Source organism: Hemicordylus capensis, chromosome 1 (assembly GCF_027244095.1).
Source record: "Hemicordylus capensis ecotype Gifberg chromosome 1, rHemCap1.1.pri, whole genome shotgun sequence".
Lineage (NCBI taxonomy): Eukaryota > Metazoa > Chordata > Lepidosauria > Squamata > Cordylidae > Hemicordylus > Hemicordylus capensis.
This window is the reverse complement of record NC_069657.1, coordinates 146,791,383-146,816,567: the sequence shown is the minus strand read 5'-3', so window position 1 is coordinate 146,816,567 and position 25,185 is coordinate 146,791,383. Positions and strand designations below refer to the sequence as shown.

The following is a 25,185-nucleotide window of genomic DNA, read 5'->3' as shown; positions in this document are numbered from 1 at the left end:
CGGAAATCGGGATCCAAGCACATGAAGACCCACTCTGGATAAATCCTCGTATAAGGCTCATCGATGCAGAGTGCACGCAGCTTACTTACTCGTCTGGCCGTGGTGATGGCCACCAAGAAGGGTGTCTTCAAAGTTAAGTTTTTCAACGACGCCGATGCCAAAGGCTCAAAGGGCGGCTCCATCAGAGACGAGAGTACCAAGAAAAGACTCCACTTCTCTGCTGGAGGACGAACTGGAGGATACAAATTATTGATGCCTCTCATGAAATCTTTACACCTCAGATGGGTGAAGACCGTCTTTCCATCCCAGCCATCATGCTGCGCCGATATAGCTGCCATATGAACCTTAATCGAGACATTCACTAGGCCACTCTGTTTCAGAGTTGTTAAGAACAGAAGAACAGCTTTCAGGCTCGCTTCTTTGGGGTTATAGCCCCTTGAGGCAGCATGCGCTGCAAACCTGTGCAATTTTGCCCGATAGCTTCTCCTAGTTGATAGTTTACGGGTATTTAGGAAAATCCTCCTTAGAAGCCGATCCTCCATGCTGTGAGATTCAGCACGGACAAATTGGGGTGCAGCACCTCTCCTTGGTTCTGAGTTATCAGATCTGCCCACTGTGGCAACCTCCTGTACTTGCCCTGGGACAGTCTGAGTAGCAGTGTGTACCATGGCTGCCTTGGCCACCAAGGGGCAATAACTATCGCTTGAGAGACTTGTCCTGTAGAAGCTTGGCCACCACCCTGGGCAGCATTGGAGTTGGAGGAAAGGCATAAAGCAGTTGATGGTTCTGACGATACTGAAACGCATCCCCCTTTGAATCTGGGCCGATACCCATCCTGGAGCAATAGTGATCGCACTTGCTGTTGTTGTACGTTGCGAAGAGATCCACCTTCGGTTTGCCCCAAGACTGGAATATCTGCTCTATTATCACAGGGTTCAACTCCCATTCGTGCTGATCCAGCACTAGCTCCCGGCTCAAGGAGTCAAACAAAATGTTCATGGTGCCCTTGATGTGAATGGCAATGGGATAGATCTTGCGCGGAATGCACCAATTCCACAACTGAAGACTGAGACTGCACAATGACCTGGAGTCCGTCCCGCCTTGCTTGTTGACATACGCAATGGCTGTTGTATTGTCCAGCTGAAGCTGGATGGTCTGCCCCATGAGTTTCTCTTGGAAGACAACCAAGGCCTTGTACGCAGCCAGCAGTTCTAGAAAATTGATATGCAGAAGTCTCTCTTTCGACATCCATTGACCCTGAACCTTGTGGTGCAGTTGATGCACACCCCAGCCTTGCAACGAAGCATCTGAGGTTACCGTGGTGGTTGGGTTCGGCGACTCAAACTGTACGCCATTGAGCATGTTCCACTCCTTCGTCCACCACGTCAGTGAGGAAAGCACTGTGCCCGGCAGTGTCAGCCGTTTGGACTGCGGGTCCAGCATTGGCCTGTAAGCCCTCAAAAACCAAAGTTGCAACTTGCGCATGCGAAGCCTTGCATACAAAACCGTGGTCGTACAGGACGCCATCAGGCCGAGAAGTACCTGTATCGTTCTTGCCCTCTGTACCGGATGACTCTGACACATGTGAAGGACACATGTGAATGTAGGCGTGAAAATCGATCCTTTGGCAGAAAAGCCCTCTGGGCCGTCATGTCCAACAGTGCCCCGATATATTGAAGGCTCTTTGCAGGTTGTAGAAAGGATTTCTCCCAACTGATGTTCACGCCCAGATCGCTCAGCAAGGAGGTTACCATGTATACATGCTCTTGTAGTTGTTCCCGCGTATTGGCTGTCAGCAGCCAGTCGTCCAAGTACGGATAAATGGACAATCCCCTTGTTCGGAGATAGGCTATTATCACCGCAACACACTTCGTGAACACGCGTGGGGCGGTGACCAGGCTGAATGGTAGGACGTTGTATTGATAGACTTCGCTTCCCATAGTGAAGTGGAGGAATTTGCGGTGGTTCTCCTGAATGCCTATATGGAAGTAAGCATCCTTCAAATTGAGCGTTGCAATCCAATTCTCCCCATGAAGGAGCGGAAGGATGGCTTGCAACGTTGTCATCCTGAATTTCTTTACCTCGATGTATTGATTTAGGCCCCGGAGATCCATAATAGGTCTTATGCCCCCATCACGCTTGGGGACTTGGAAATAGCGAGAATAAAAGCCTGACTGGCTGAGAGCCCACTGGACCAGCGATATCACCCCTTTCCTCAAAGGTTTTTCCACCTCCTCCCTCAGGACAGGGGTTTCCGGAGTGTACTTCACGCCCAGAAACGGAGGGTACTCCTCGAACTCTAGCGCATAGCCCGTCGTCACTATGCGCAAGACCCGGTCTGATGTTATGTGGTGCCACGCTTGAGCATGGCTTGCCAGTTTGATGGTAACTCTGGTATAGTTCAAGGAGATGGTGTTCCTTGCTTTGATGTTGTCTAGGTTGTTTTGTAGGGGGGGTCGCATGATGGCAGTGGGCTCGCCTTCAGATCAAAGCTGCTGCTTTGATTGCGTTGCTCTTTTAGTCTGGCCAGACTGGCTGGTTCTGTTTTTGGGATAATAAGGGCACTTGTTACTGTTCCCAAATCGCTGGAAAGGTCGTCTAAAGTCTCTTTTATCTGACTGTCGGTAACTGCCCTGGCGTCTCTGATACTGATTGTACTGACCAAAGGGGCGGTATCTGTTGGTATATTGAGGGTTGTTAAAAGAGCGCTCGGTGTTCTGCGATTTCTTCCATTGTTCCATGTTTTCATCGGTCTTGTCTGAAAACAAGCCCGCACCATCAAATGGAAGATTCTCAATCCTAGCCCTCATATCCTGCTGTAAGCCCGTAGCTCGCAGCCAGGCATGCCGTCTCAGAATAATGGACTAAGTCAATGTCAGGGATTCCGACTCAGCTAAGTGCTTAGCATTAGTCAGTTGCTGATGGGTAGCTGCAGTAGATTTTGCAAATACAGCCTCAAACCTTTTCAAAAATTCGCCAGGGTCCAGTTTGGAACGCTGATCATACAGAGCCTCCCACAGGGAATGTGTATATCTTGCTTGGCAAGCCACATAGTTGGCAATTTTGATGGACAAACAGGCCGTCGAGTAAGTGCGTCTTCCCAGAACATCTAACTTGCGGCCCTCCTTGTCCGCAGGTGTGGTGTGACGCTTGCCACCTTTAGAGGTCGTCGCACAATCAACTACCAACGAGTTAGGAGCAGGGTGATGCACCAAATACGCATTCTCCTCCTCCTGGACACGATAAAGAGCCTCCAAGTGCTTTGAGGTCGGCACTGGCGTCTGGAGTACCTCCCAAGCCGATTTTGCTGCCCTGGTGATATGAGGCAGCATAGGCAAATATACCGGCTTCAAACCCGAGGCCGCCTTCATCATGTTGTAGACAGGGTCCTCTAAATCACTGGTCTTCTCTTTCAGGGACAGGCCCAGGACCTGAGCCATCTCTGCCACTTGCTGATGGTAGCCCTTCATTTCTTCATTGGGCGAAACCGATGGAAGAACCGCAACATTAGAATCAGGATCTGGGAGGACAGGTGCCTCTGGGTCGTTCGGATCCGGCGTTGAATCCGAGGCGTAATCATCTTCTATGTCATCGTCTTCACCATCATCAGATGGGGCAGGAGAGTTGCCCACGCCAGTCCAGGTCACATGAGCAGGTACGTATGTCGTCTGAGTCGCTGCCTGGTGCAAGGTGGTAGGAAGAACCCGTGTTACATTAGCTTGAAGGGAAACTGAGCGTTGACGTGGTAAAGGCGCTGATGCTTGAACAGCCATTTCTATACGCTGCACTGGCGTCAGAACAGCTTGCACTGCCGTTTCCTTAATAATCTTGGGGGGTCTGTCCCCTTACATGCAGCCACTCTCTAAATAAAGCATAGTCTGCGTTAGGTATTTCCACCATGTCACCCCAACCATTACCAAATGAGGGTCCTGCAATCAGTGTACCCTTCATTGAGAATGAAGGAGTCTTAGGAATATGTCCAGGGAGGTAATCACCCACGTGAAAACCCGTAAAGGTGCCCGTCGAGGGTGTACTCTCCTCAGAGTTAAGGGTGCGGACTAGTCTAGCCTCTTGCTCGCTTGGTGTGGCTGGGAATGGCCCCGGTATAGCTTGAATCACTGGCGCCGACTCATCCTCAATGTCAATGTGTTCAACGTTGAGGTCGGCAACGAGTTCAGTGTCTTCAATCACTGCGACTGTCGATTCCAGAGCCACGTTCGACATCAATATCAACGTCCAAGAGTGAGTGACGGGTATGGTCTCATGTCGACGTCGAGTCTCTGGACTTGAAGCCTGCCACACAGACTCCAACCTGGATACATTCGATGTCGATCGCTCACGATGCCGAGCACTTCGCGGTCGATGCCCAGGAGTCAGAGGGGACTGATAGGGCGTCGGAGCCAGGGACAACGCCGCCGCTCTGCGTCGAGGAATTACATAGCCCTGTAGTCCCGAAGGCGAAGGAGTATGTTCCAAAACCTGGTCATGGTGTTTGAGCTTCTTGTGGGCGGTGCTGTGCCCAGAGACGTCACCTTTGTGCTTTCTCTTCAGGCCCGACCTATGATCCTCCGGACGTTTAAAGGTTGACGAGGATTCCGAAGCCGAGGCCCTCAATGCCGAGGCGGCCGATGCCAACGAAGCCCCTTTCGACTCTTTCGATCTGTCCGGGTCTTTAGAATGCGTTTTCGGCGCAGGACCCGGCATCACATCCTTCAGTGCAGCCTTAGGCAACAAAGCATCCTCCATTAGATAAACCTTAAGGCGTGCTGCTCGATTTTTAAGAGTCTGCTTGTTAAATGTGACGCACACCGAGCAAGAAACCGTATCATGCACCTCCCCAAGGCAAAACAAACAGAGGGTATGGCCATCTGTTGAGGGGATCTTCCCCCGGCAATTTGTGCAACGTTTAAAAGTTGTCTTGCCGCGATTACCCGCCTTACTCACGCCACTCATCCTGCTCAGTAGTCGTTCCGTTCCGTGGTCGTAGGGGGAGATCCGAGATAGAGTCCGAGTCAAAAGCGTAAAGAAGAGACGTCGTCAGGTCCGTTCCAAAGGTCAAGACCGTACTGAGTGATCCCAAGCCAAATCGCAAATCCTTAAGAAAAGTCCTAGTCCATTTTCCAAAGTCCAAAAGCCAAAAAACCCAACAACAAACTTTCCACAAGGAGCAACAATCTCCGAGTACTGATCGCTATGGCGGTCAGAAAGAAACTGAAAATGGAGAAGCCTAACTGCCACTAGAGGGTACTGCAGTCACATGCAGTGGGCGGCTGGCGTCGCAAGGAGCTAACGAATTCTTCCCGAAGCTGATCTGCACAGGCGCAGAACCCATTAGTTATGAATGTTGGAACCACTAACCAGATCAGGGAGATCCCTGTCGCCCTTGTAGCTGGCTGTGTCTGGGGGCCGGGCCGCTGAGTCAGTGTAGGGAACGCCATGGGGGGGCGCCCAAAATGGCGCCCAAGCCGGCGAGGGACGTGTCAGGGGCCCTGTCAAAAATGGCGGTTGGGCCTGCCGTGGCGGGAAAAACCAGGGCCAAGAAAGGCAGCGACATGGCCAACGGAGCCAAGGCAGCTTTCGAAATTCTTCTGTGACCACGTGGCGGAGCAGTGCGGCGAACAGTGGGAGGATTTCCTCCTCGCCCCGGGAAGGGGATTAGTATCCCGGCTCAACAGCTGAAAGGACAGGGTTTTTGTTTTGTTTTTTGCAAAAGCGCTTGCCTGGGGGAAGCCGAGGGACCCCATCCACATCTGCAACCCCTTGGGGCGACCCACCCCGGAACAGCTTGCCATGGCCAAGGCGTCCTGCGAAGGGGCCACTGCCGTGAACTCACCCTCTGCTGCCGTGCCTCCTCAAGAGGAGTGCTTGGAAGCTGGAGCTGTTTTCTTTTGCCTTTGTCCCTTTGGCTCTATCCTTTTTTTGCCTCCTTGGAAGCCTTGGCTGACTTTTGACAGCGAGTCATGGGTGCGGGAGCAGTTGCTGCCACCCACTCATCGTGGCACTCGGAGCTCGCCACCAAGTCCTCCGAGAGAGAAGGGGAGACCTCCCTCTCATCGCGGAGTGACTGCGTCGCCATGTGCTTGGCTTGTTGCGAGTTGCAGCAGGACAAAAATGCTGGGGCCTCGCTTCCTCCTGTCCTTCTCTCCCTCTGGCACCTCTGATAGCAGGCCTAGCACTTGGAAAGCCAGTGCGGGTGAGAGGAAGAGCGGCTAAGGGCTATTGTCACAGGGAAAAAGCCCCTCAATTGCAGAGCAATAGAGCGCAGTGATGTGAACCCTGCCAGAGCAAGACAGGGCAAAGAACTGGTGACTAAGAGTATTGCCCCTCCCTCCTGGTAGGTGGTGAAGTTTCCTGATTGGCCCTGTTTTGGAGCAAGAGGTCGGTGACAATCCCATGATCCTTCATGGATACAATCGTCTTCCAAGGGAGAATAAGCAACCTGCTGTATAGCTAATAAGCTTTGAAACCAAGAGGAAAAAATGTATGTGGGTGGGAACAAATGGCAACAGTGGAATTAGTCTCTCTGCAGCTTGTACTGCTATTGGGAACTCACTCACATGAATACTTCCTTTCAATATGTAGTGATTTCCATCATCTCCCCATGGTGAAAGCTACATAGAGGTCAGAACTGATTCACACATGGATGGTCATCACTCAATCACCAAACTGCAATTTCTGTGGATGGAGTTGCTTGTGTTAAAGCATCATTTGATGCTGCAGTCAGAATAATTAATATACATTAGGGGTTCAACACAGGGGTGCAAAGCCACCAGTACCAAAATAAATTTTCATTTTGGCAACCACCTGTCGCTCCCCCAAACGTTTAGCCCCAAAAGAAACATACACCCTTTCACCCAGTCCTCTGCACACTGCAGAAAACTTGGGAAGGTACTTTGAGCCACATAATGGCGCAGTGGGGAAATAACGTGCCTAGGGAGCAAGAGGTTGCTGGTGCGAATCCCTGCTAGTATACTTCCCAGACTATGGGAAACACCTATATCAGGCAGCAGCGATATAGGAAGATGCTGAAAGGCATCATCTCATACTGCGCAGGAGATGGCAATGGTAAATCCCTCCTGTATTCTGCCAAAGAAAACCAAATGGCTCTGTGGTTGCCAGGAGTCGACACCGACTCGACGGCACAACTTTACTTTTACTTTAGAAGTAGTGAAAGTCTCTTGTGCTGCTTCCAGCCTTCCCCAGTGCCTGGCATGAATGAGAGTCCCTGCTAACTTTCCCCAGATTTATCTGCACATGTCAAGAGACTCTCAAAGTGTGTAACAGGTATGACTCAAAGTAATGGCTAGCTACCGAGTCCATGATAAATATGCACTGTAAACTATGGCAGGAGAACCAAATGTGCTTTAGCCCGTTCACAAGAGAGAGTTAAACAGTTACCCCATAGAATGACAGAAACCACCAAATGGTGGGATAAATCTACTCTTACCATCTTTTAAACAAGGCTTCCTTCCTTCCCTCTTCTAATGGAGACCTAGAACTGTCAGCCAGAATTATCTAGGAGTTTAAGCAGTTTCACTCCAGAAAGCAAATCACTTGCTAGCTCTGGATACAAACTGGAAGGAAAAGCCACTGTCCCATCATGAAACTCACTCTGGCTTTTCTGTTTTGTTTTGTTTTATCATTACCAAAACAGGCAAGCTGCTTTGATAATAGGAAATGCTGCAAAGGAAGTCAAAGTCTAGCTACTTGTATAGTCCTCTCCTCTACATGCACATACACCCTGCTTTGGTAGATCTTAGCCTAGATTTACTGCTGCTGTTTTGAAAAGCACATAGAAGTTGGTCATTATGAGACACATTCATTTCACAAGCATACTGCACAGCTGCGTTTAAAAGATATGCAATATTACCTGCTAGAGTCTGGATTATGGGTCAACGCTTCATATGCTTCACGGTTATGTCCTAAATCCAAGTGGTGCTTGAAAATGCATGTCCTCAAAGTTGCCTACAACAGTAATCACAGCAACCTTTAATCAGCTTGAAAGTTAACTTGATGGCAAAGATAAATGCTGCATCAGAAGAACGTCTCAACATGGGGGGAAATAATCTCTCACCTGACTTCTCCAATCATCAGCTGCTTCTGTGATTGCTAAAGTAGCTAACTGAATGATCAGCTCAGGCAGACCCATGGTATCCAACAAACGAAGAACCTAGAAAGGGGACATATTCAGCCACTCGTGTTATTCTTGAACTATTTGTGAAGACTTAGAGCAATAACTTATTGTGCCACTTTTGTAAGACACAGGGGTTATTTATGCATGCACTCCCACCCCCAGGAACATATTACTTTGATTGGCAATATCATCACCTTATCGTAGTACTGTAGCTGTGGGGTCGATGCCATTTCTACATCCTCTGATCTAATTAGTCTATCTAAGAACTCCTCTTTTCCAACTTCTGAAGTTGCTTGGCAAAAACAGTCAATGGCCTGAAAGAAAAGCAGAAATCAGGCTAATATTTCTCACATATGATAAACCTAGTTCTAAGAACACAGTAAACTGGATCAATTTTTCTGCTACTACTATGCTATGGTTATCAGAAGGTTACTTCCCATTATACAATATACGGATACCTTAAAAAAAGTTTACTGGATGGGATCCTGAAAGTTATATGTACACTCAGGGCTTTTAGCTCTCCATTCCTACCACAACTTCTCCACGCTCTCCACCACCACCATGCGAAAGCCACCCCTGCAGACTGAGGAATCACATCAAACCATTCTACCAGGATAGTGTGGAGATTAGTATAGTTGGATTCCATGGAAAAAAGTCTGGCTTGATAATACAGACTGAATCCCAAATAAAAAGATTTCAACTAGGCACACATAGCATATTTAATGCACCACTGTATTAGGCTCAACTGAATTTGTACAATTGTTATAATTATTGCAAACAAGATGTAGAAAATGAAATATAATTATCACAAGAACCATTACATTTAATGCCAAATTGTTTCCAAAGGCTCCTTCTGGCTGCCAGCTAAATTCTTAACGCACTCTTTAGAAAGTAAGAAGTAGAACGCAGTTCTACGTCTTGTTTGGAAGCTTCTATATTCAGAAGGATTTTTCAATACATCTTCTATGTTTCCACTTGATAAAGAATAATATTTGAAACGGAGGACACCACAGTGAACTTCTTGTGGATTTTATAATATTTGTATGGACTTGGTACATGAGTATCTACCGTTACCAGGTAATAATAGGAGTTATAACAATTGTACAAATTCAGTTGTGCCTAATACAATGGGGCATTAAATGTGGTATGCGTGCATAGTTGGGATCTGTTTATTTTGTATTCATTTTGAGTAGCGTTCTCAGTAGTCATTGTGCTATTTGATAATACAGACAACACAATCACGGCTTACATTTTTCTACTCCCTTGAGAGCACCAAATTATTCTCTCTAAAGCAGATGAGAAACAAACAGCTCTCCAGAAATCAACTGAAAATTTCTTATTCTTGGCTGTTTGATGGCATCAACACTTTCCAAGAATAAAACGTTTACTGGCTGTAAAGAAATGTTTTACCTTGTGTCCTTCTCCCATGACAAGGTAGCACCGTCCCATCATAAAACGGCATGATCCCACATTAACATGACACCAAGTTTCCAGCAAACGAATGTATTCCTAAAATATAAAAGAGAACTCACTAATCAATCAGCACAAGGTTATTTCTTACCAATGAATATTCTTCTTTTCCAGTAGTCTCAAGCAGACATTGCTTTTTCTTCAATGAAATTCAATTAAAGGTCATGAACTCTTAAGTATGGATGTCCTACATAGCAAAAGAATGATGCATCCAAGCAGATACATAGTTTTGTTCAATATGTGTTTTTGTTGCTACAAAATTTGGATTACGTTCGTTCAGACATTGTATTTTAGTGCACAACATACATAGCATTTTTACCAGTAATTTCTCCCACATATTAAAAAAGGTTTGGTCATTTAAGTCTCTTGCATTTTAAAGACGCATTTAAAAGGATCATCGACACAAAGGACCTACCTGCAGTTGAGTGTACTGACAAGCTCCCATCAAACATTCCGGAAAAAGGAAACCAGGATTCCCTGGCCACCTGATTGCTGTATAAGGAATATAGGTTCTTTAAATCATGGCAAAACAGTGGCTTTCACTTCAATACAGACAAAGCAGTAGTATTCTGTATGTGGCCTGTAAGTTGTTCATGGGCCACACACTAGAAGCACAAATGAACAGAAAGGCAGCAGAGAGGTGTAAGTGGAAGATACAAGGCTAAGAAGTAATGGAAAACAAAAACAAAATAAATCAAGTCATATTGAGCACCACTTGTGCAAACTTTATCTCATGTTACCTGTACTCTATGTTACCAGATAGGCTCTCCTCCTCCCGCTCCTTCAGGGAACCCTGGCTTTCTTCAGAAGCAGAACATGGACAGACGCTTGATGCTAGGAGCAAATTGTCCTCTGCTTGGATTAAGCAGCAGCATCCTGCAAAGACTGAACTGTGCAGAAGTTGCTTAGCAAAAGCTGTTACATGCACACACCCCCTTTGATTTCCATGCATTCTTAATGAAGCCAAAGTTCCTGATTCAGCAAGAATGCCTTTAAGGATAAAGAGCCTTTAATTCAATCAAAACACCCCAGAAACCATTCAAGTTCAAGTCCCATGTAAGTACTGCAGACCTGGGATAACGGTGCCCTTATGTTCCACACTTCCTTCTAAACAGCTACCTCCACATCCATATCCTCTTCAAGGAATCTCCCCATATCCACCTCAAAACCTAAAGTTTTCCTTCCTTTGGGGCTCTGTAGAGGCCAAAACTCTATAAAAGGTTCTGCCCCCTAGATACAGTTGAAGTTCCTGGGAAATATTGCTGCTGCAGGAGACTGGTGGCCCAAGCCACCTGCTACTGCCTCAGAGCCTACTCAGTTGAATACCCACTGAGTACTGAAACCCTTTCCTCCCCTAAATGGAGTCACTGGGCTACTGAGCCCCTAAGCTGGAACACTGGACTGTTGAGTCCCAACACACACAAGCTGAAGTCACCAGCTTTGAATAGGCCTCTTGTGAGGAGACATGCACTGGACTACGCCGAACACTCTCGGAACCCCGAGTCCTTGAGTCACTTTCTGTGTGAGCTTGCTGGGTGGCCATCCCTGTGCCTAAAAACCTCTAGACTCCCAAGTGAAACCCTAGAGCCTTTCAGAATAAATAAGTAAAATTCCTTATGTGGGCCTGCCACAGGCTAACTCCTCCACCTGACTGCCTGAGAATCCATTACTCCTCGTCTTTAGTTGTGGGCACACAGTGTGCCACACCAGCACTTCACTGCCTCTTCATGCCCTCAGCTTTGGAAAAACCTTTGCAACTTTGGATCCTAAACGTTTTCCCGAGAGGAAGTCACCCCTTTTTGGCATTTGCACATGAATTAGCCAACAGATATTAAACTGCTCTTAGTTTCTCTATTCCTTGCTCCTTCCCAGCCTCTGCCCCTTCCTCTATCCACATTACAATACCCATCAGCCACTAGGCTGTTAGAACCTTCCCTCCCTCACCCTCCCGCCTCCTTATCTAGTCCCTGGGAGCTGCCTTCACTCCCTGGGCAACTGCAACAGCATCAAGGTTGCCAGAATAACACAATTTTCATCATGTCCCTGCTTCATCAAACTTTATTTCAAAAGCCTTGTATCCAAGCCTGCTGCTCCTCTGGAAGACCTTAATGAAATTTGCCTGTATCCAGACTGGTCTGTTATTCACATTTGCAAATTTGTTTTTGAGCTAAATTCCTCCAAGTCAATCTAAAAGCATAGATACACTAGTCTGAGCCAGAGTTGCAACAACTGCACTTCCTTCTGTAAACTGTCTGACAACTGTCACTAGTGCTTACATCTCTGGCTAGCTCGTTACATTCCTACCGCTAGAGGGGATTGTTTTCTGCATAGTTCAGGTAACCTACAATGGAGCCGCCTGTTGCCCCAACATGTACTTGCCCAAGCATGTATTTTTTAAATCCAAGTTGAACTGAAGGTTTATAGACATTACATGGGAGAATTAGAAAAAATCATCGCTTCCACTGTTGAGGCAGAAGCCGCACCAAAAGGATACAAGAACTGCAGGAGATAACTGGAGATGTCAGAAAACATTTGAGGCCAACTCAGTCCTGTTTCATCCAAAGCTACATTAGATGGGAACAGTTGAGAGATTATATGTTTTCGAGCCACCTCCTGAAAGAACAGTTCCACGATAGTCTGAGGACTGGAAACTAGAACAGAGGAGAAGAACGTTGTAAAAACTGACAAGTATGAAATGAGAAACTGCTACTCAAGGTTTTAGGCTGTTGATCTCTCAGTTTAATAGCTTCCTCTGAACAAATTCTTAACTTCCACTTGACATAAATCCCTCAGAGAGGGGAAAAGAAGAGGTATTTGTAAGTATCAATTTTTAAGTTACGTTTCCTAAGCATGCAATTTGCATTTTTATAAATAGCACATACATTTTTACAGATAAAAACAGGTTGCTTACCTGTAACAGGTGATCTGGTAGTGGTTCCACACATTCATAAGGCCTGGGTTCTGCGCCTGCGCAGAACTCACTTCGGATGGAATTCTTTAGCTCCTCGCGACGCCCAACCGCCAGCAGCGCGTGGCTGCAGTACTCTTAAACGACGGTTAGGCGTCCCCTTTCCTCAGTTTCTTGGTGATAAGCTGACTCGCTTGGTTGAGGATGACTGACACTCAAAGAAGACCTTTCCATTTGTATGCACCACAGCACTTTCTCGATTGTAGCAATACATGCAGCGGGGACGGAAGGGCGGGTCTTATGAATGTGTGGAACTACTACCAGATCACCCGTTATAGGTAAGCAACCTGTTTATCTGGTAGTGGTTCCAACATCCATAAGGACTGGGTGAATCACAAGCTGCAGAGTATGGAGGAGGATGCATGAGGCTATGGTAGGACTCTCTTCAGCACCCCACGCCCAAAATTTGCCACCGCTGCAAGTCTTATGTCCACGGCATAATGTTTGACAAATGTCTTATGCAAAGCCCATGTGGCTGCCAAACAAATGTCCTGGAATCCAATGCCTGACAGATGCGCCGCCGATGCAGCATACGCCCTGGTGGAGTGTGCACAAATTCTCACAGGAAGAGGAACTCCCTGCAAATCATATGCCTTCTTTATGAGCTCCACCAACCAGTAAGCCAACTTCTGGCGAGACGGGGGTTGGCCCTTATGCTGACCCTTCTCGCAGACAAAAAGTAACCTTGTCTTTCTCAACCGTCGGGTAGCCTCTAGATAGTAAAGCAGTGCCCGCCTGACATCCAGAGAATGCAGTGCCCTGTCAAGCGGCGTTGCTGGATCTTTGAAGAAGGTAGGTAAGACTACATTTGAGTTCAGGTGGAAGTCGGTGAGGATCTTTGGCCGAAACTCTGGAACTAATCTCATTACCACCCGATCTGGGTGGACTACGGTATATGGTTCATCCATTCTGAGAGCCCCAAGTTCACTCACCCTCTTTGCAGTGGTCACCGCCACCAAGAATAAAGTTTTAAGAGTTGTCAATTTCAACGATGATGCAGCCATGGGCTCAAAAGGTGCCTCCGTTAGCACCCCAAGAACCAACGAAAGACTCCATTTTGTAGTCGGTTCACGAACAGGTGGATACAAATTATTTAGGCCTCTCAGGAAGTCTTTACACTTAGGGTGTGTGAAAACCGTCTTGCCATCCCATCCTGGGTGACGCGAAGACAGTGCGGCCATGTGAACTTTAATAGAAACATTGGCTAACCCTGCCTTTTTCAACGAAGTGAGATAGAATAGCATGTCCTTCAGTCCGGCTGCCCTAGGCTGGAAATGATGTTTAGGGGTGTGCACCGGACCGCGGACCTGCGGTTCGGCACTGGGGTGGGGGGTTCCATTAAGGGGGGGGGGGCTTTACTCACCCCTCCAGCGCTTTGCTGCTTTGGCGCCATAATTAGTTTAAAAAATGCGCCGCAAAATCGCTCGCCGCCCGCTCGCCGCTCCGGGGCTCCTTCTTGTCTTCAAAATCGGGCGGCAGGATACTTCCCTGCCGCCCCCGAAGCCCCCTCAAGCCATTTGAGCTCTTTAAATCTCGCCCCGGACCGAGTGCTATAGCGCTCGGGCGGGTGGCGGGGAGATGTCCGTCCGTCCGCCCGCCCCCTTCCCTGCCTTCTGCGAAGTGCAGGGAGCCTTCTGCGTGCGCGTGCGCAGAAGGCTCCCTGCTTCTGCGCACGCGCACGCAGAAGGCTCCCTGCACTTCGCAGAAGGCAGGGAAGGGGGCAGGCGGACGGGCGGACATCTCCCTGCCGCCCGCCCGAGCGCTATAGCACTCGGTCCGGGGCGAGATTTAAAGAGCTCAAATGGCTTGAGGGGGCTTCGGGGGCGGCAGGGAAGTATCCTGCCGCCCGATTTTGAAGACAAGAAGGAGCCCCGGAGCGGCGAGCGATTCTGCGGCGCATTTTTTAAACTAATTATGGCGCCAAAGCAGCAAAGCGCGGGAGGGGTGAGTAAAGCCCCCCCTGCCCTTAATGGAACCCCCCCACCCTAACCCTCCCGAACCAAAACCACCCCTTGTCCGGACCGGTTCGGAGGCCAGTAGAATGGCCTCCGAACCGGCCCGTGCACACTACTAATGATGTTCATGAGCACAGATGCAAAACCTTCGCCACTTTGCCCTGTAGTTCCTCCGTGTTGATAATCTCCAAGTATTCAGAAGGATTTTCTTTAATAGCCTATCCTCCACGCTGTTAGATTGAGAATTGACAGGTTGGGGTGCAGGGTCTGGCCTTGACTCTGGGTTAGTTGGTCCTTCCATTTGGGAAGGCGCTTGTACGTCCCGTTTGATAGTCTGAGTAGCTGAGTGAACCTTAATTGGCGGGGCCACCACGGTGCAATCAAGATTGCCCGTGTCCGCTCTTGAAGAAGCTTGGCCACTATCCTGGGGAGGAGCGGTGTTGGTGGATATATGTAAAAGAATCTCCTCACCTACTGAAATTGAACGGCATCGCCCTTTGAATGCTTTCCCAGTCCTATCCGGGAGCAGTAGGTCTCGCACTTCTTGTTGTGCTGAGTTGCGAAAAGATCCACTTCTGGCCTGCCCCAGGCTGCAAACAGAGCGTCCAGGATTTCCGTATGCAGTTCCCATTCGTGTTGCTGTAACACAATCTCTCTGCTTAACGTATCTGCCAGGCAGTTTAAGCTGCCTTTGATGTGTATCGCCTGTAAGTGCAGACCCCTCGAGATGCACCAATTCCAGATCTGCAAACTGAGGTTGCACAGAGCCCGGGATACAGTCCCCCCTTGCTTGTTCACATAGGCTATAGCTGTGGTGTTGTCCATCTGTAGCTGGACCACCATATCCCGTAGAGCGTCCTGGAAAGCGAGTAAAGCCTTGTACGCCACTAAAAGTTCCAGGAAGTTGATGTGCATAGAAGACTCCCTCTGGTTCCACAAGCCCTGAGCTCTCCTGTTCCCCATGTGAGCCCCCCAGCCTCACATGGATGTATCACTTGTCAGGGTACACAAAGGTAAGGGAGTCTTGAATGGCACTCCCCGAAGGAGATGAGCCTGCTTCGTCCACCAATGCAGTGATAGCTGAACCTTCTTTGGCAGCAGAAGCCGCTTGGTCTGTGGGTCGCAGTGTGGTCGAAAAGACCGGAGGAACCACAGCTGTAAACTGCGCATCCACAGTCTTGCATAAGGAACTGTGGTATTGCACGAAGCCATCAGGCCAAGCATCACCTGTATAGACTTTGCCTTTTGCTCTGGTGTCATCAGGAATTGGCGTATTAGGGAGCATATGCGGAGGAACCGTTCCTCCGGCAGGAAAGCCATCTGTTGGAGCATAGAGAGTCGCGCCCCAATATACTGTAAGCTCCTTGCTGGAGATAGATGAGACTTTTTCCAGTTGATCTGGATTCCTAGGTCGTGTAGCAGTGACTTCACAATGTCTATGTCCAAAAGAAGCCGGTCCTTTGTTTGCGTTGTTATCAGCCAATCGTTGAGATATGGGTAAACCGATAGACCGAGTACCCTTAAGTGCGCTACAACCACTGCCATGCACTTTGTAAACACTCTCGGTGCTGTTACCAGCCCGAAGGGCAGAACATTGTATTGGTATATATTGGTCCCTAGGGTGAATCGTAGATATTTCCGATGGTTTTGCTGTATCCCTACATGGAAGTACGCGTCCTTGAGATAGAGCGTCGTAATCCATTGCTCCCCGTGTAGTAGGGGAAGGACGCCTTGCAACGTTGTCATGCGAAACTTGTGTACTTCTATGTACTGATTGAGCCAGCGGAGGTCCATTATTGGACGGATTCCCCCGTCCTTCTTTGGGATCTGAAAGTAACGGGAGTAGAATCCCGTCTGGCCTTGAGCCCACTGCACCGGCGATATTGCCTCCTTTCGAAGCAATTCCTGCAACTCTTCCCGCAAAACCGGAGTGTCCGGTGTGAACCTCATCCCTTGAAAGGGTGGGGTCTCCCAGAACTCTATAGCATAGCCTGTCGCAACAATCCTTAAGACCCACTGGTCTGATGTTGTGTGTTGCCATGCTTGAGCATGACTGGCCAGTTTGATGGTAGTTCTGGCAGGCATCAAGGTGATCTTTTTCCTTGCATCCGAGTTGGAGTTGTCTAACTTGCGGGGAGAAAGGGCCGAGATGTTGTCGGCCAAGATGTTGCTTGCCTGTGGGCTCAGAAACAGATCAAAGCTGCTGTTTCGGTTGTTGTGCCACTTTGCTGCGGCCTTGCTGGTTATTCCTGCTCCGAGGCTGGTACTGTCTCCGATTGCCACGCTGATATTGGCACCTGTAGTCACGGCGTTCAGATTGTCGATAATAACCTTGCTTCCTTTGATAAGGTTGGTACCTCTGATATGACTGATAGCGAGTATTAAGCCTCTGATTAGTGAAGGATCGTGCTGTTAACTTGGATTTCTTCCACTGTTCCATGGTAGTATCTGTGTCATCCGAGAACAGGCCCTTTCCTCCAAAAGGTAAAGTTTCAATTCGATCCTTCATATCCTGTTGAAGTTGCGTGGCTCGCAACCACACATGTCATCTCATCTCAGAACTATTGCGGATGTTAGCGTACGAGACTCAGATTCTGCCAAATGCTTTGCATTAGCTAGCTGTTGTCTTGTGGTGGAAGTAGTGCGCATGAAGGTAGCCTCAAACTTCTTTAAGAATGCCTCATGATGTAAAGTCGTGCATTGTTCATACAGGAGTTCCCACAGTGAATGTGTGTACCTGGCCTGGCAGGCAATATAGTTCGCGATCTTAATTGAGAGGCAAGCAGTCGAATAGGTTCTCCTACCTAAAACATCCAATTTCCTCCCCTCCTTGTCTGCCGGGGTCATATGTCGTTTACCCCCCTTAGAGGTTGGTCGAACCTCTATTACTAAAGAATTTGGGGAAGGGTGTTTCATCAAATATTCGTTTTCCTCCTTCTGCACACGGTATAGGACTTCCAACCGTTTGGAGGTTGGTGTTGATGTCTGCAAAACGTCCCAAGCCGATTTCACTGCACGTGATATATAAGGTAACATTGGGAGGTAAACAGGTTGCAAACTTGTAGCCTTGTTAAGCATATTATAAACAGGATCGTCCAAATCCAGTGACTTCTGTTTTATGTTGAGGCCCAAAGCATGAGCCATTTCCGCTACCTGTTGATATCCCTTCATCTCCTCATTAGGGGAGATAGACGGGACCGCAGCGACATCATCAATCAGCTCTGGCAGTGTGGGTGCGTCCGGAGTCTCCGGTTCTGCGGGGTCGGACGAGTAATCATCAGGATTATCATCATCATCGCTATCATCATCCTCACCCTTGTCTGAAGAGGGAGGTAAAGGTGAGGAAGGAGATGGTGGTAAAGTCGGAGGGACCCCATCACCAGTATATGAGGAGGCATCCACCTTACGTGCTGGAACTGAACGATTGGTCAGGTCAGCTTGGAGTGCCACAGTCTTCTTTGTCACCGATTGTGAGGCACGCACTTGAGGTGGCTGCGCAGTTTGCAATGCGACTGATTTCATCTTTACTGCTGTTCTCACTGGTTGTAATGGCCAATTAGCCTGTAGTGAAACTGATCTCTGTAAAGCCACAGGAGCGGCTGTTTGAGTCACCGAAGTGACGGTTTGCACCACTGTCTCCTTTAATAGCTTTGGTGAGCCAGGATGCTCTCTTTCCGATAGCCACAACTGAAAGAGAGAGTACTCTTCTGGGGAGACGGTACAAGTGTTCTGCCCACCTCCTTGTGGTAAAAGGCCCGTCAGGGGGGGTTGTAGGGCAAGTCAAGGAAGGCGTCTTTGGTTTAGGAGAGGCGTACTGAAAACCCTTGAAGGTATTAGTGGAGGGTGTCGTCTCCTCTGAGCGTAACATAAGGTAAAGTGTGCCCTCTTCCTCTGACGCTGTAAGCGACTTCTGATGGTCTAAAGCCGCCTCCTCAGTTTCTAGTACAGATTCCAGTTCTATTTCCGTATCATGAACTATTGCCACTGTATCGTATGGACCCAAGATGGGAGCACTTCCACCAACCTCATATAGGACACATTGCTTATCAGCCGTGTCGGATGCCAACCCCACCGTGGTACCAGGTGTACCCATCCAAGTTGTCTCCGACATCGACGCAGGATTGCTCTCTGTAGAAATTGTAACCAATGTCGAAGCTGCCTTCGATATCGGTGGCTTCGGAATTGGAACCCTCGATGTCGATGCTGACCTCGACGCCATTTCTGAAGGTCGCGTAGATGTCAGGGGAGATTGGCTTGGTGTCGGAGCCGGGGATAATAAGGCCGCTCGACGCCGAGGGCTCTGAAATGTCTGCAACCCCGTTGGGGAGGGTGTGTGTTCAGAGCTAGCCCGGACCTCCTTAGCCTTGTGCCTTTTCGACCTCTTCACAAGATGTTCCGCCACCGACTCCGAGTGTTTCCGTTTCAAGCTCGGACAAACCCCTTTCAGTTTCTTAAAGGTTTTGGTCGAAGTCGACACTCCCAGCGCCGAAGCACTCAGTGCCAAGGCTATCTTTTTTGCCTTTCTCCTGGAAGGCGAAGCCTGTTCAGCCGATGTTGAAGCGGTTGAAAGGGCGCCTTTTGATGACATCGACATCGAGACTTTAGACTGCGCCATTGCAGGTCTCGAGTCTGGAGCTCCCGTCTGATTAGGCTGTAAAGCCTGCTCCATTAATGCCAGCTTTAGGCGAGCAGCTCTGTTCTTAAGAGTCTGCTTGTTAAAAGTGGAACAGATGCTGCAACTGGAGAGACTATGGGATTCTCCTAAGCAGAAGAGGCAGAGATCATGCCCATCTGTGGAAGGGAGTTTCCCGCGGCAGTTACGGCACCTCTTAAAGGTTGTCTTTTCCCACAGTTTTTCTCTGCCGGAACTCATAGGCACTCTCAAATTTCCGAATACAGGGGTAGTAAACTCCGTAATAATAATGTACCGTGCCTGTAAGCCATTGTCCGTTCCGCATTGTTCACCAGAGAAGTCCGTAGGCCGTTCCGAGTCATCGTCCTTATTTAATCTTTACTCTTTAACAGTTCGTCTTTACAAAGGTTGTCCGAAAAGAATAGTCAAAGTCCAAAATAGGTCAAGTCCGTGTCAGTCAAAAATAACAGTTATCTGAGGAGCAAAAAGTTTCCCGAAGATGTGAGCGCTTAGGCGGTCAACAAGAAATTGAGGAAAGGGGACGCCTAACCGCCGTTTAAGAGTACTGCAGCCACGCGCTGCCGGCAGTTGGGCGTCGCAAGGAGCTAAAGAATTCCATCCGAAGTGAGGTCTGCGCAGGCACAGAACCCAGTCCTTATGGATGTTGGAACCACTACCAGACAGACTAGATTTACAACTGCCTTTGTGATAATTTTCTAGTTAAAAAAACACCCAGAGTCAGGGTCAGCAGGGTGGAAAGCATATGCTGAGGCAACTTAAAGTACTCAAATTTCATTAAAAAATTTTTTTAGCCCCAATAGTGGCAGATAGATTTTTTGATGTGGATAGCAAAGAACCAGAAACATAGAGGCAAGGGAGAAAAAAATCCAAACTCATTCCAACATATAATTTCTATCTACATATATTAAGACTTGAATAAGAATGTCAGCTCCTTACATCACTGTTTAAAATTATAATCATATGCAACAATGTGAAAACTGTATTACATCAATGATTGTAATATACAAATTCATGTGAAAATTGTTAATTAAATTAACTGAAGGGCCCCTTACCCCCTCTTCTGGCTGTATGCCAGTTCTGAGGTCAGTAACTGCCCTGACCACATATTTGGGCTTCCTAATGGAAAAGCAGCAGGGCTGCTGAACCATTTTATTTAGTATATGGGCAATTTTTTTAGCACTTTCTGGCTTTAAAGGTGCTTTAAGCCAAGTGCAGCAAATGTGAGTCTTAGAAACACCAAACATCTGGCAAAAATCTCTCTCTCTCTTTTGTACAGATACACCATTCTTAATGCACTATATTTTAAAACCATAACTGAGACAAAAGCTGGAACATATCTTACCTAGCTTGAGTGGTGTTATAGCTGTGGAATCTGTCAGTTTTAATACAGAAAGATGCTGTAGGTTCGATTCCCTAAAGAAAGACAGACAGATCTATTTAACAGATAAATATTTCAGTATATTCCAATACTACCCAAATCTAATATTAATTAAGACCAACAAAAAGAGCAGACATTTCAGAGTCTAAAACCATGAGGTAACTTTGCAATTCCCTAAGCCAATTCACCTTTTTAAAAATGCTAAAAACCTACAGATAGTGATTTTACAGTATAAAGTTTTGGATATATTACATGTAAAAAACCGCTAAAGGTACTTCTTAAAGAGCTTTCAAGATATGGGGTAAAACGTAAAACAGCATTTTTCAAATATGGTAAATAAGCATTTTCCACAAGGTCTTTTCATATAACAACTCACCATATGAAAACCGCACAATAAAAGGCAACAAGGCTTCACAGTGTCAAATGTGAATGAGCCGTCCATTCTTGATATCAAGTTGAAAAGCATCAGACATACAGAAAGTATATTCAGGACAGCAGGGGTCATGTTTTAGATCAGACATGAACTCCGAAAGTTCCTTCTGGGGTTATTAAGAGCCACCCAGAGAAAAATTTGTTATAGGGAGGCTAACTAATAAATTTTTTTATTATTTTACATACTCTACCAGAATGATATGTTCTATGACTAATCTGCTACTTTAATAAGGGGTAGGGGAGATCATAAACATTCCATGAAAATGTTGTTCTAAGCTGCCAGTCCTGAGAGAGAAAGGACATCTGATGTAATAAATGACCAGGTTATGGCATTTTTGCTAGGAAAGTCTTTCATTAAAAGTAGTATAACAGAACCCAGAGAGTGAAACAGCCCTGAGAAGCCCAGTTAGATTGTATACCCAAAAGGAGAAAAGGTACCACTAAGTCCAGGAGAATGCCAGCATGGCTAACGGGTACCGTCAAGGAAGCCATAAAAGGGAAGACTACTTCCTTCCGAAATTGGAAGGCCTGTCCAAATGAAGAGAACAGAAAGGAACACAAACTCTGGCAAAAGAAATGCAAGGTGAAAATAAGGGAGGCAAAAAGAGTTTGAGGAACATTTAGCCAAAAGTATCAAGAGGAATAACAAAAACTTCTTTAAATACATCAGAAGCAGGAAACCTGCCAGGGAGGCGGTTGGACCATTAGACAATGAAGGAGTGAAAGGGATTATTAAGAAGGATATGGAACTTGCAGAGAAGCTGAATAAGTTCTTTGCGTCTGTCTTCATGGCAGAGGATACTGAGTATATACTTGTTCCTGAACCAGGCTCTTTAGCAGGCCTGCTCAACTTCGGCCCTCCTGCAGATGTTGGCCTACAATTCCCATAATTCCTGGCTATTGGCTGCTGTGGCTGAGAATTATGGGAGTTGTAGTCCAAAAACAGCTGGGGGGCCTAAGTTGAGCAGGCCTGCTCTTTAGGGATGGAGGCTAGAGAGCTGAGTCAGATAGAAGTGACAAGAGATAATGTTTTAAACTGTCTGGAAAAACTGAAAGCTAACAAATCACCAGGGCCGGATGGCATCCACCCAAGAGTCCTCAAGGAACTCAAATGTGAAATTGCCGACCTCCTTACAAAAATATATAACTTATCCCTGAAATCGGGCTCTGTACCAGAGGACTGGAGAGTAGCAAATGTAACACCCATTTTAAAAAAGGGGTCCAGGGGCAATCTGGGAAATTACAGGCCGGTTAGCCTAACGTCCGTTCCAGGCAAATTGATGGAAAGCATCCTCAACGATAAAATTGTAAAGCACCTAGAAGAACAGGCCCTGCTGGGAGTGAACCAGCATGGCTTCCGCAAAGGTAAATCTTGCCTCACCAACCTTTTGGAGTTCTTTGAGAGTGTCAACAAGTGTGTGGATCAAGGTGATCCAGTTGACATAGTATACCTGGACTTCCAAGAAGCTTTTGACAAAGTTCCTCATCAAAGACTCCTGAGGAAACTTAGCAGTCATGGGATAAGGGGACAAGTACATGTGTGGATTGCTAACTGGTTGAAAGACAGGAAATAGAGGGTAGGTATAAATGGAGAGTTTTCACAATGGAGGAAAGTAAGAAGTGGGTCCCTCGGGGATCTGTACTGGGACCGGTCCTTTTTAATTGAGTCATAAATGATCTAGAAGCAGGGGTAAGCAGCGAGGTGGCCAAATTTGCAGATGACATCAAACTCTTTCGGGGAGTGAAATCCAAAAGGGATTGTGAGGAACTCCAAAAGGATCTCTCCAGACTGGGGAAGTGGGCGACAAAATGGCAAATGCGGTTCAATGTTAGCAAGTGTAAGGTGATGCACATTGGGATGAAAAACTCCAACTTCAAGTATACGCTGATGGGATCTGAGCTGTCGGTGACTGACCAGGAGAGGGATCTTGGGGTCGTGGTGGACAGCTCATTGAAAGTGTAGACTCAATGTGCAGGAGCTGTGAAAAAGGCCAATTCCATGCTAGGGACCATTAGGAAGAGGACTGAAAATAAAATGGCTAATATTATAATGCCTTTATACAAAACTATGGTGCAACCACACTTGGGAGTACTGCGTACAATTCTGGTCACCACATCTAAAGAAGGACATTGTAGAACTGGAAATGGTGCAGAAGAGGGCAACCAAGATGATCAGGGGCCTAGAGCACCTTTCTTATTACACCTGGGGCTTTTTAGTTTAGAAAAAAGACAACTGTGGGGAGACATGATAGAGGTCTATAAAATCATGCACGGTTTGGAGAAAGTGGAGAGAGAGAGATTCTTTTCCCTCTCTCACAACACTAGAACCAGGGGTCATCCCATGAAATTGATTGCTAGGAGGTCTAGGACCAATAAGTATTGTTTCACACAACGCGTGATCCACTTGTGAAACTCTCTGCCACAGGATGTGGTGACAGCCAACAACCTGGATGGCTTTAAGAAGGGTTTGGATAACTTCATGGAGGAGAGGTCTATCAATGGCTACTAGTTGGAGGGCTACAGGCCACCTCCAGCCTCAGAGGCAGGATGCCTCTGAGTACCAGTTGCAGGGGAGTAACAGCAGGAGAGAGGGCATGCCCTCAACTCCTGCCTGTGGCTTCCAGCGGCATCTGGTGGGCCACTGTGTGAAACCAACATTCTCAAAGCAGTTTACATGGAAAATACCTAAATAAGATGGTCCTCTGTCCAAGGGTTCACAGTCTATAAAGTAACAGAAGGCAGATACCAGCAACAGCCACTGGAGGAATGCTGTCCTGGGATAGGGGCCAGTTGCTCTCCCCCTGCTAAATATGAGAGAATCACCACTTTAAAAAGGTGTCTGCTCAGTTAGTAGGGAGACTGACCAAGCCTAATTTATCATTTATATGAAGTAAAAACTTACAGTTCATCAACTGGAACATCCGATGCCAAGCGCTGACTTGCCCACCTGATCAAGTAATAAGACAATATCAAGACAGATGTGCGGTGCAGCAGGTTCTGCTGAGTGTGGAACAGCTGATCTCCTCCCACAATTACCTGAAAACATCACATTATTTATTCATTCAACATATTTGTATACAGCCCAAAACTTATGTTTCTGGGCGTAATGATCTACTAATTAGCCAGCAATCAAGTATTTTCACATCATTCAATAGAGATGCCACAAAGGACATTACAAAGCCTTGTGGTATTCATCCTTTCCTTCTACATTATGCCCTGGTTTGATTTCTGTATGACAATTTCTTCAGGACTATCCCTAACACAAGAGAGCTAAAAAGAGAGCAAGTGAAGCCTGTAAATTCTGGAAATAAGGACAGTCAGACATGAGCAGAGTGCTATTTCAAGTGTTTTAAAGGGTAAAAGAGAGGGGGAAGAAAGTAAACACAGGAACAGAGCCATCATTTAGATGGGCTCTGGTGACGAAGCCAGCAGCTGACCCAGAATTCCTTCGGACCAGTGTTTTCCATAGCACAGCAGTTTGAGGAAGGAGGCAGAGAAAGGTTGAAGCCAACCCTCTGCCCTCAGAAAAAGAGGGTCACGCAGGAAATCAGCCGTGACCGAGAGAGATGGCATTCCTAGGGGACGAGAAGAGCCCCCAAGAACCCTCACCCACTTCCCTGTTTCTCACATTTTCTCAGCAACCCATGCACAAGGCCTGCAGCAAGCATGCCTGTCTGCACTAATTTGTCAGGCCAGGTCACCACACAGGTGTTTTAGGAATAGTCATCCCTCGCCAACCGCAAGGGTTCTGATCTGGCAAAACCCTGCCTTTGGCAGATTCGTGGTTGGCGAGGCATTAGAATCTATGGGAAACAAGGGTTAGGGGAACCCCGGTCGTGAAAAGCCTGAAAAATAAAGGGGGAAAATGTTCCCCAAAAATCACCAAAAATCCCTTGAAATTGCCAAGAGTCAGCAAGAGGATTACACAGATTGAACCTCTGGACATTTTTTAAAATCCCCCCAAATCTCTAAAAGGTACTTTTGAATCCCCCCCCCCAAAAAAAATCAGTAAGAGTCACTTTAAATTTCAAGTAGTTGGCAGCATCAGCAAAAGAAATGAGCTGATTGAACCTCCGAACCCCACAAAATTGCAAACCCCACTCCTAAAATCACAAAAAAACTCACCAAACCACAGATACTCGGGGTTGGCAAAATCGGTCACAATTTCCCAATCACATATACTCAAAACCACAA

General features: G+C 47.2%; 1 protein-coding gene across 1 annotated transcript in view; it reads right to left on the bottom strand.

The window, feature by feature from the left end:
* Window positions 1-25,185, bottom strand: part of NUP160 (nucleoporin 160) — a 122,204-nt gene that overhangs the window by 49,407 nt on the left and 47,612 nt on the right. The window contains exons 18-25 of the mRNA XM_053285255.1: window positions 23,894-24,027; window positions 20,524-20,594; window positions 12,099-12,255; window positions 10,020-10,089; window positions 9,545-9,643; window positions 8,329-8,448; window positions 8,075-8,170; window positions 7,871-7,965 (exon numbers count right to left, since the gene is read on the bottom strand). Coding sequence (XP_053141230.1) covers window positions 7,871-7,965; window positions 8,075-8,170; window positions 8,329-8,448; window positions 9,545-9,643; window positions 10,020-10,089; window positions 12,099-12,255; window positions 20,524-20,594; window positions 23,894-24,027 — 842 coding nt within the window. The remainder of the gene's footprint in view (window positions 1-7,870; window positions 7,966-8,074; window positions 8,171-8,328; window positions 8,449-9,544; window positions 9,644-10,019; window positions 10,090-12,098; window positions 12,256-20,523; window positions 20,595-23,893; window positions 24,028-25,185) is intronic.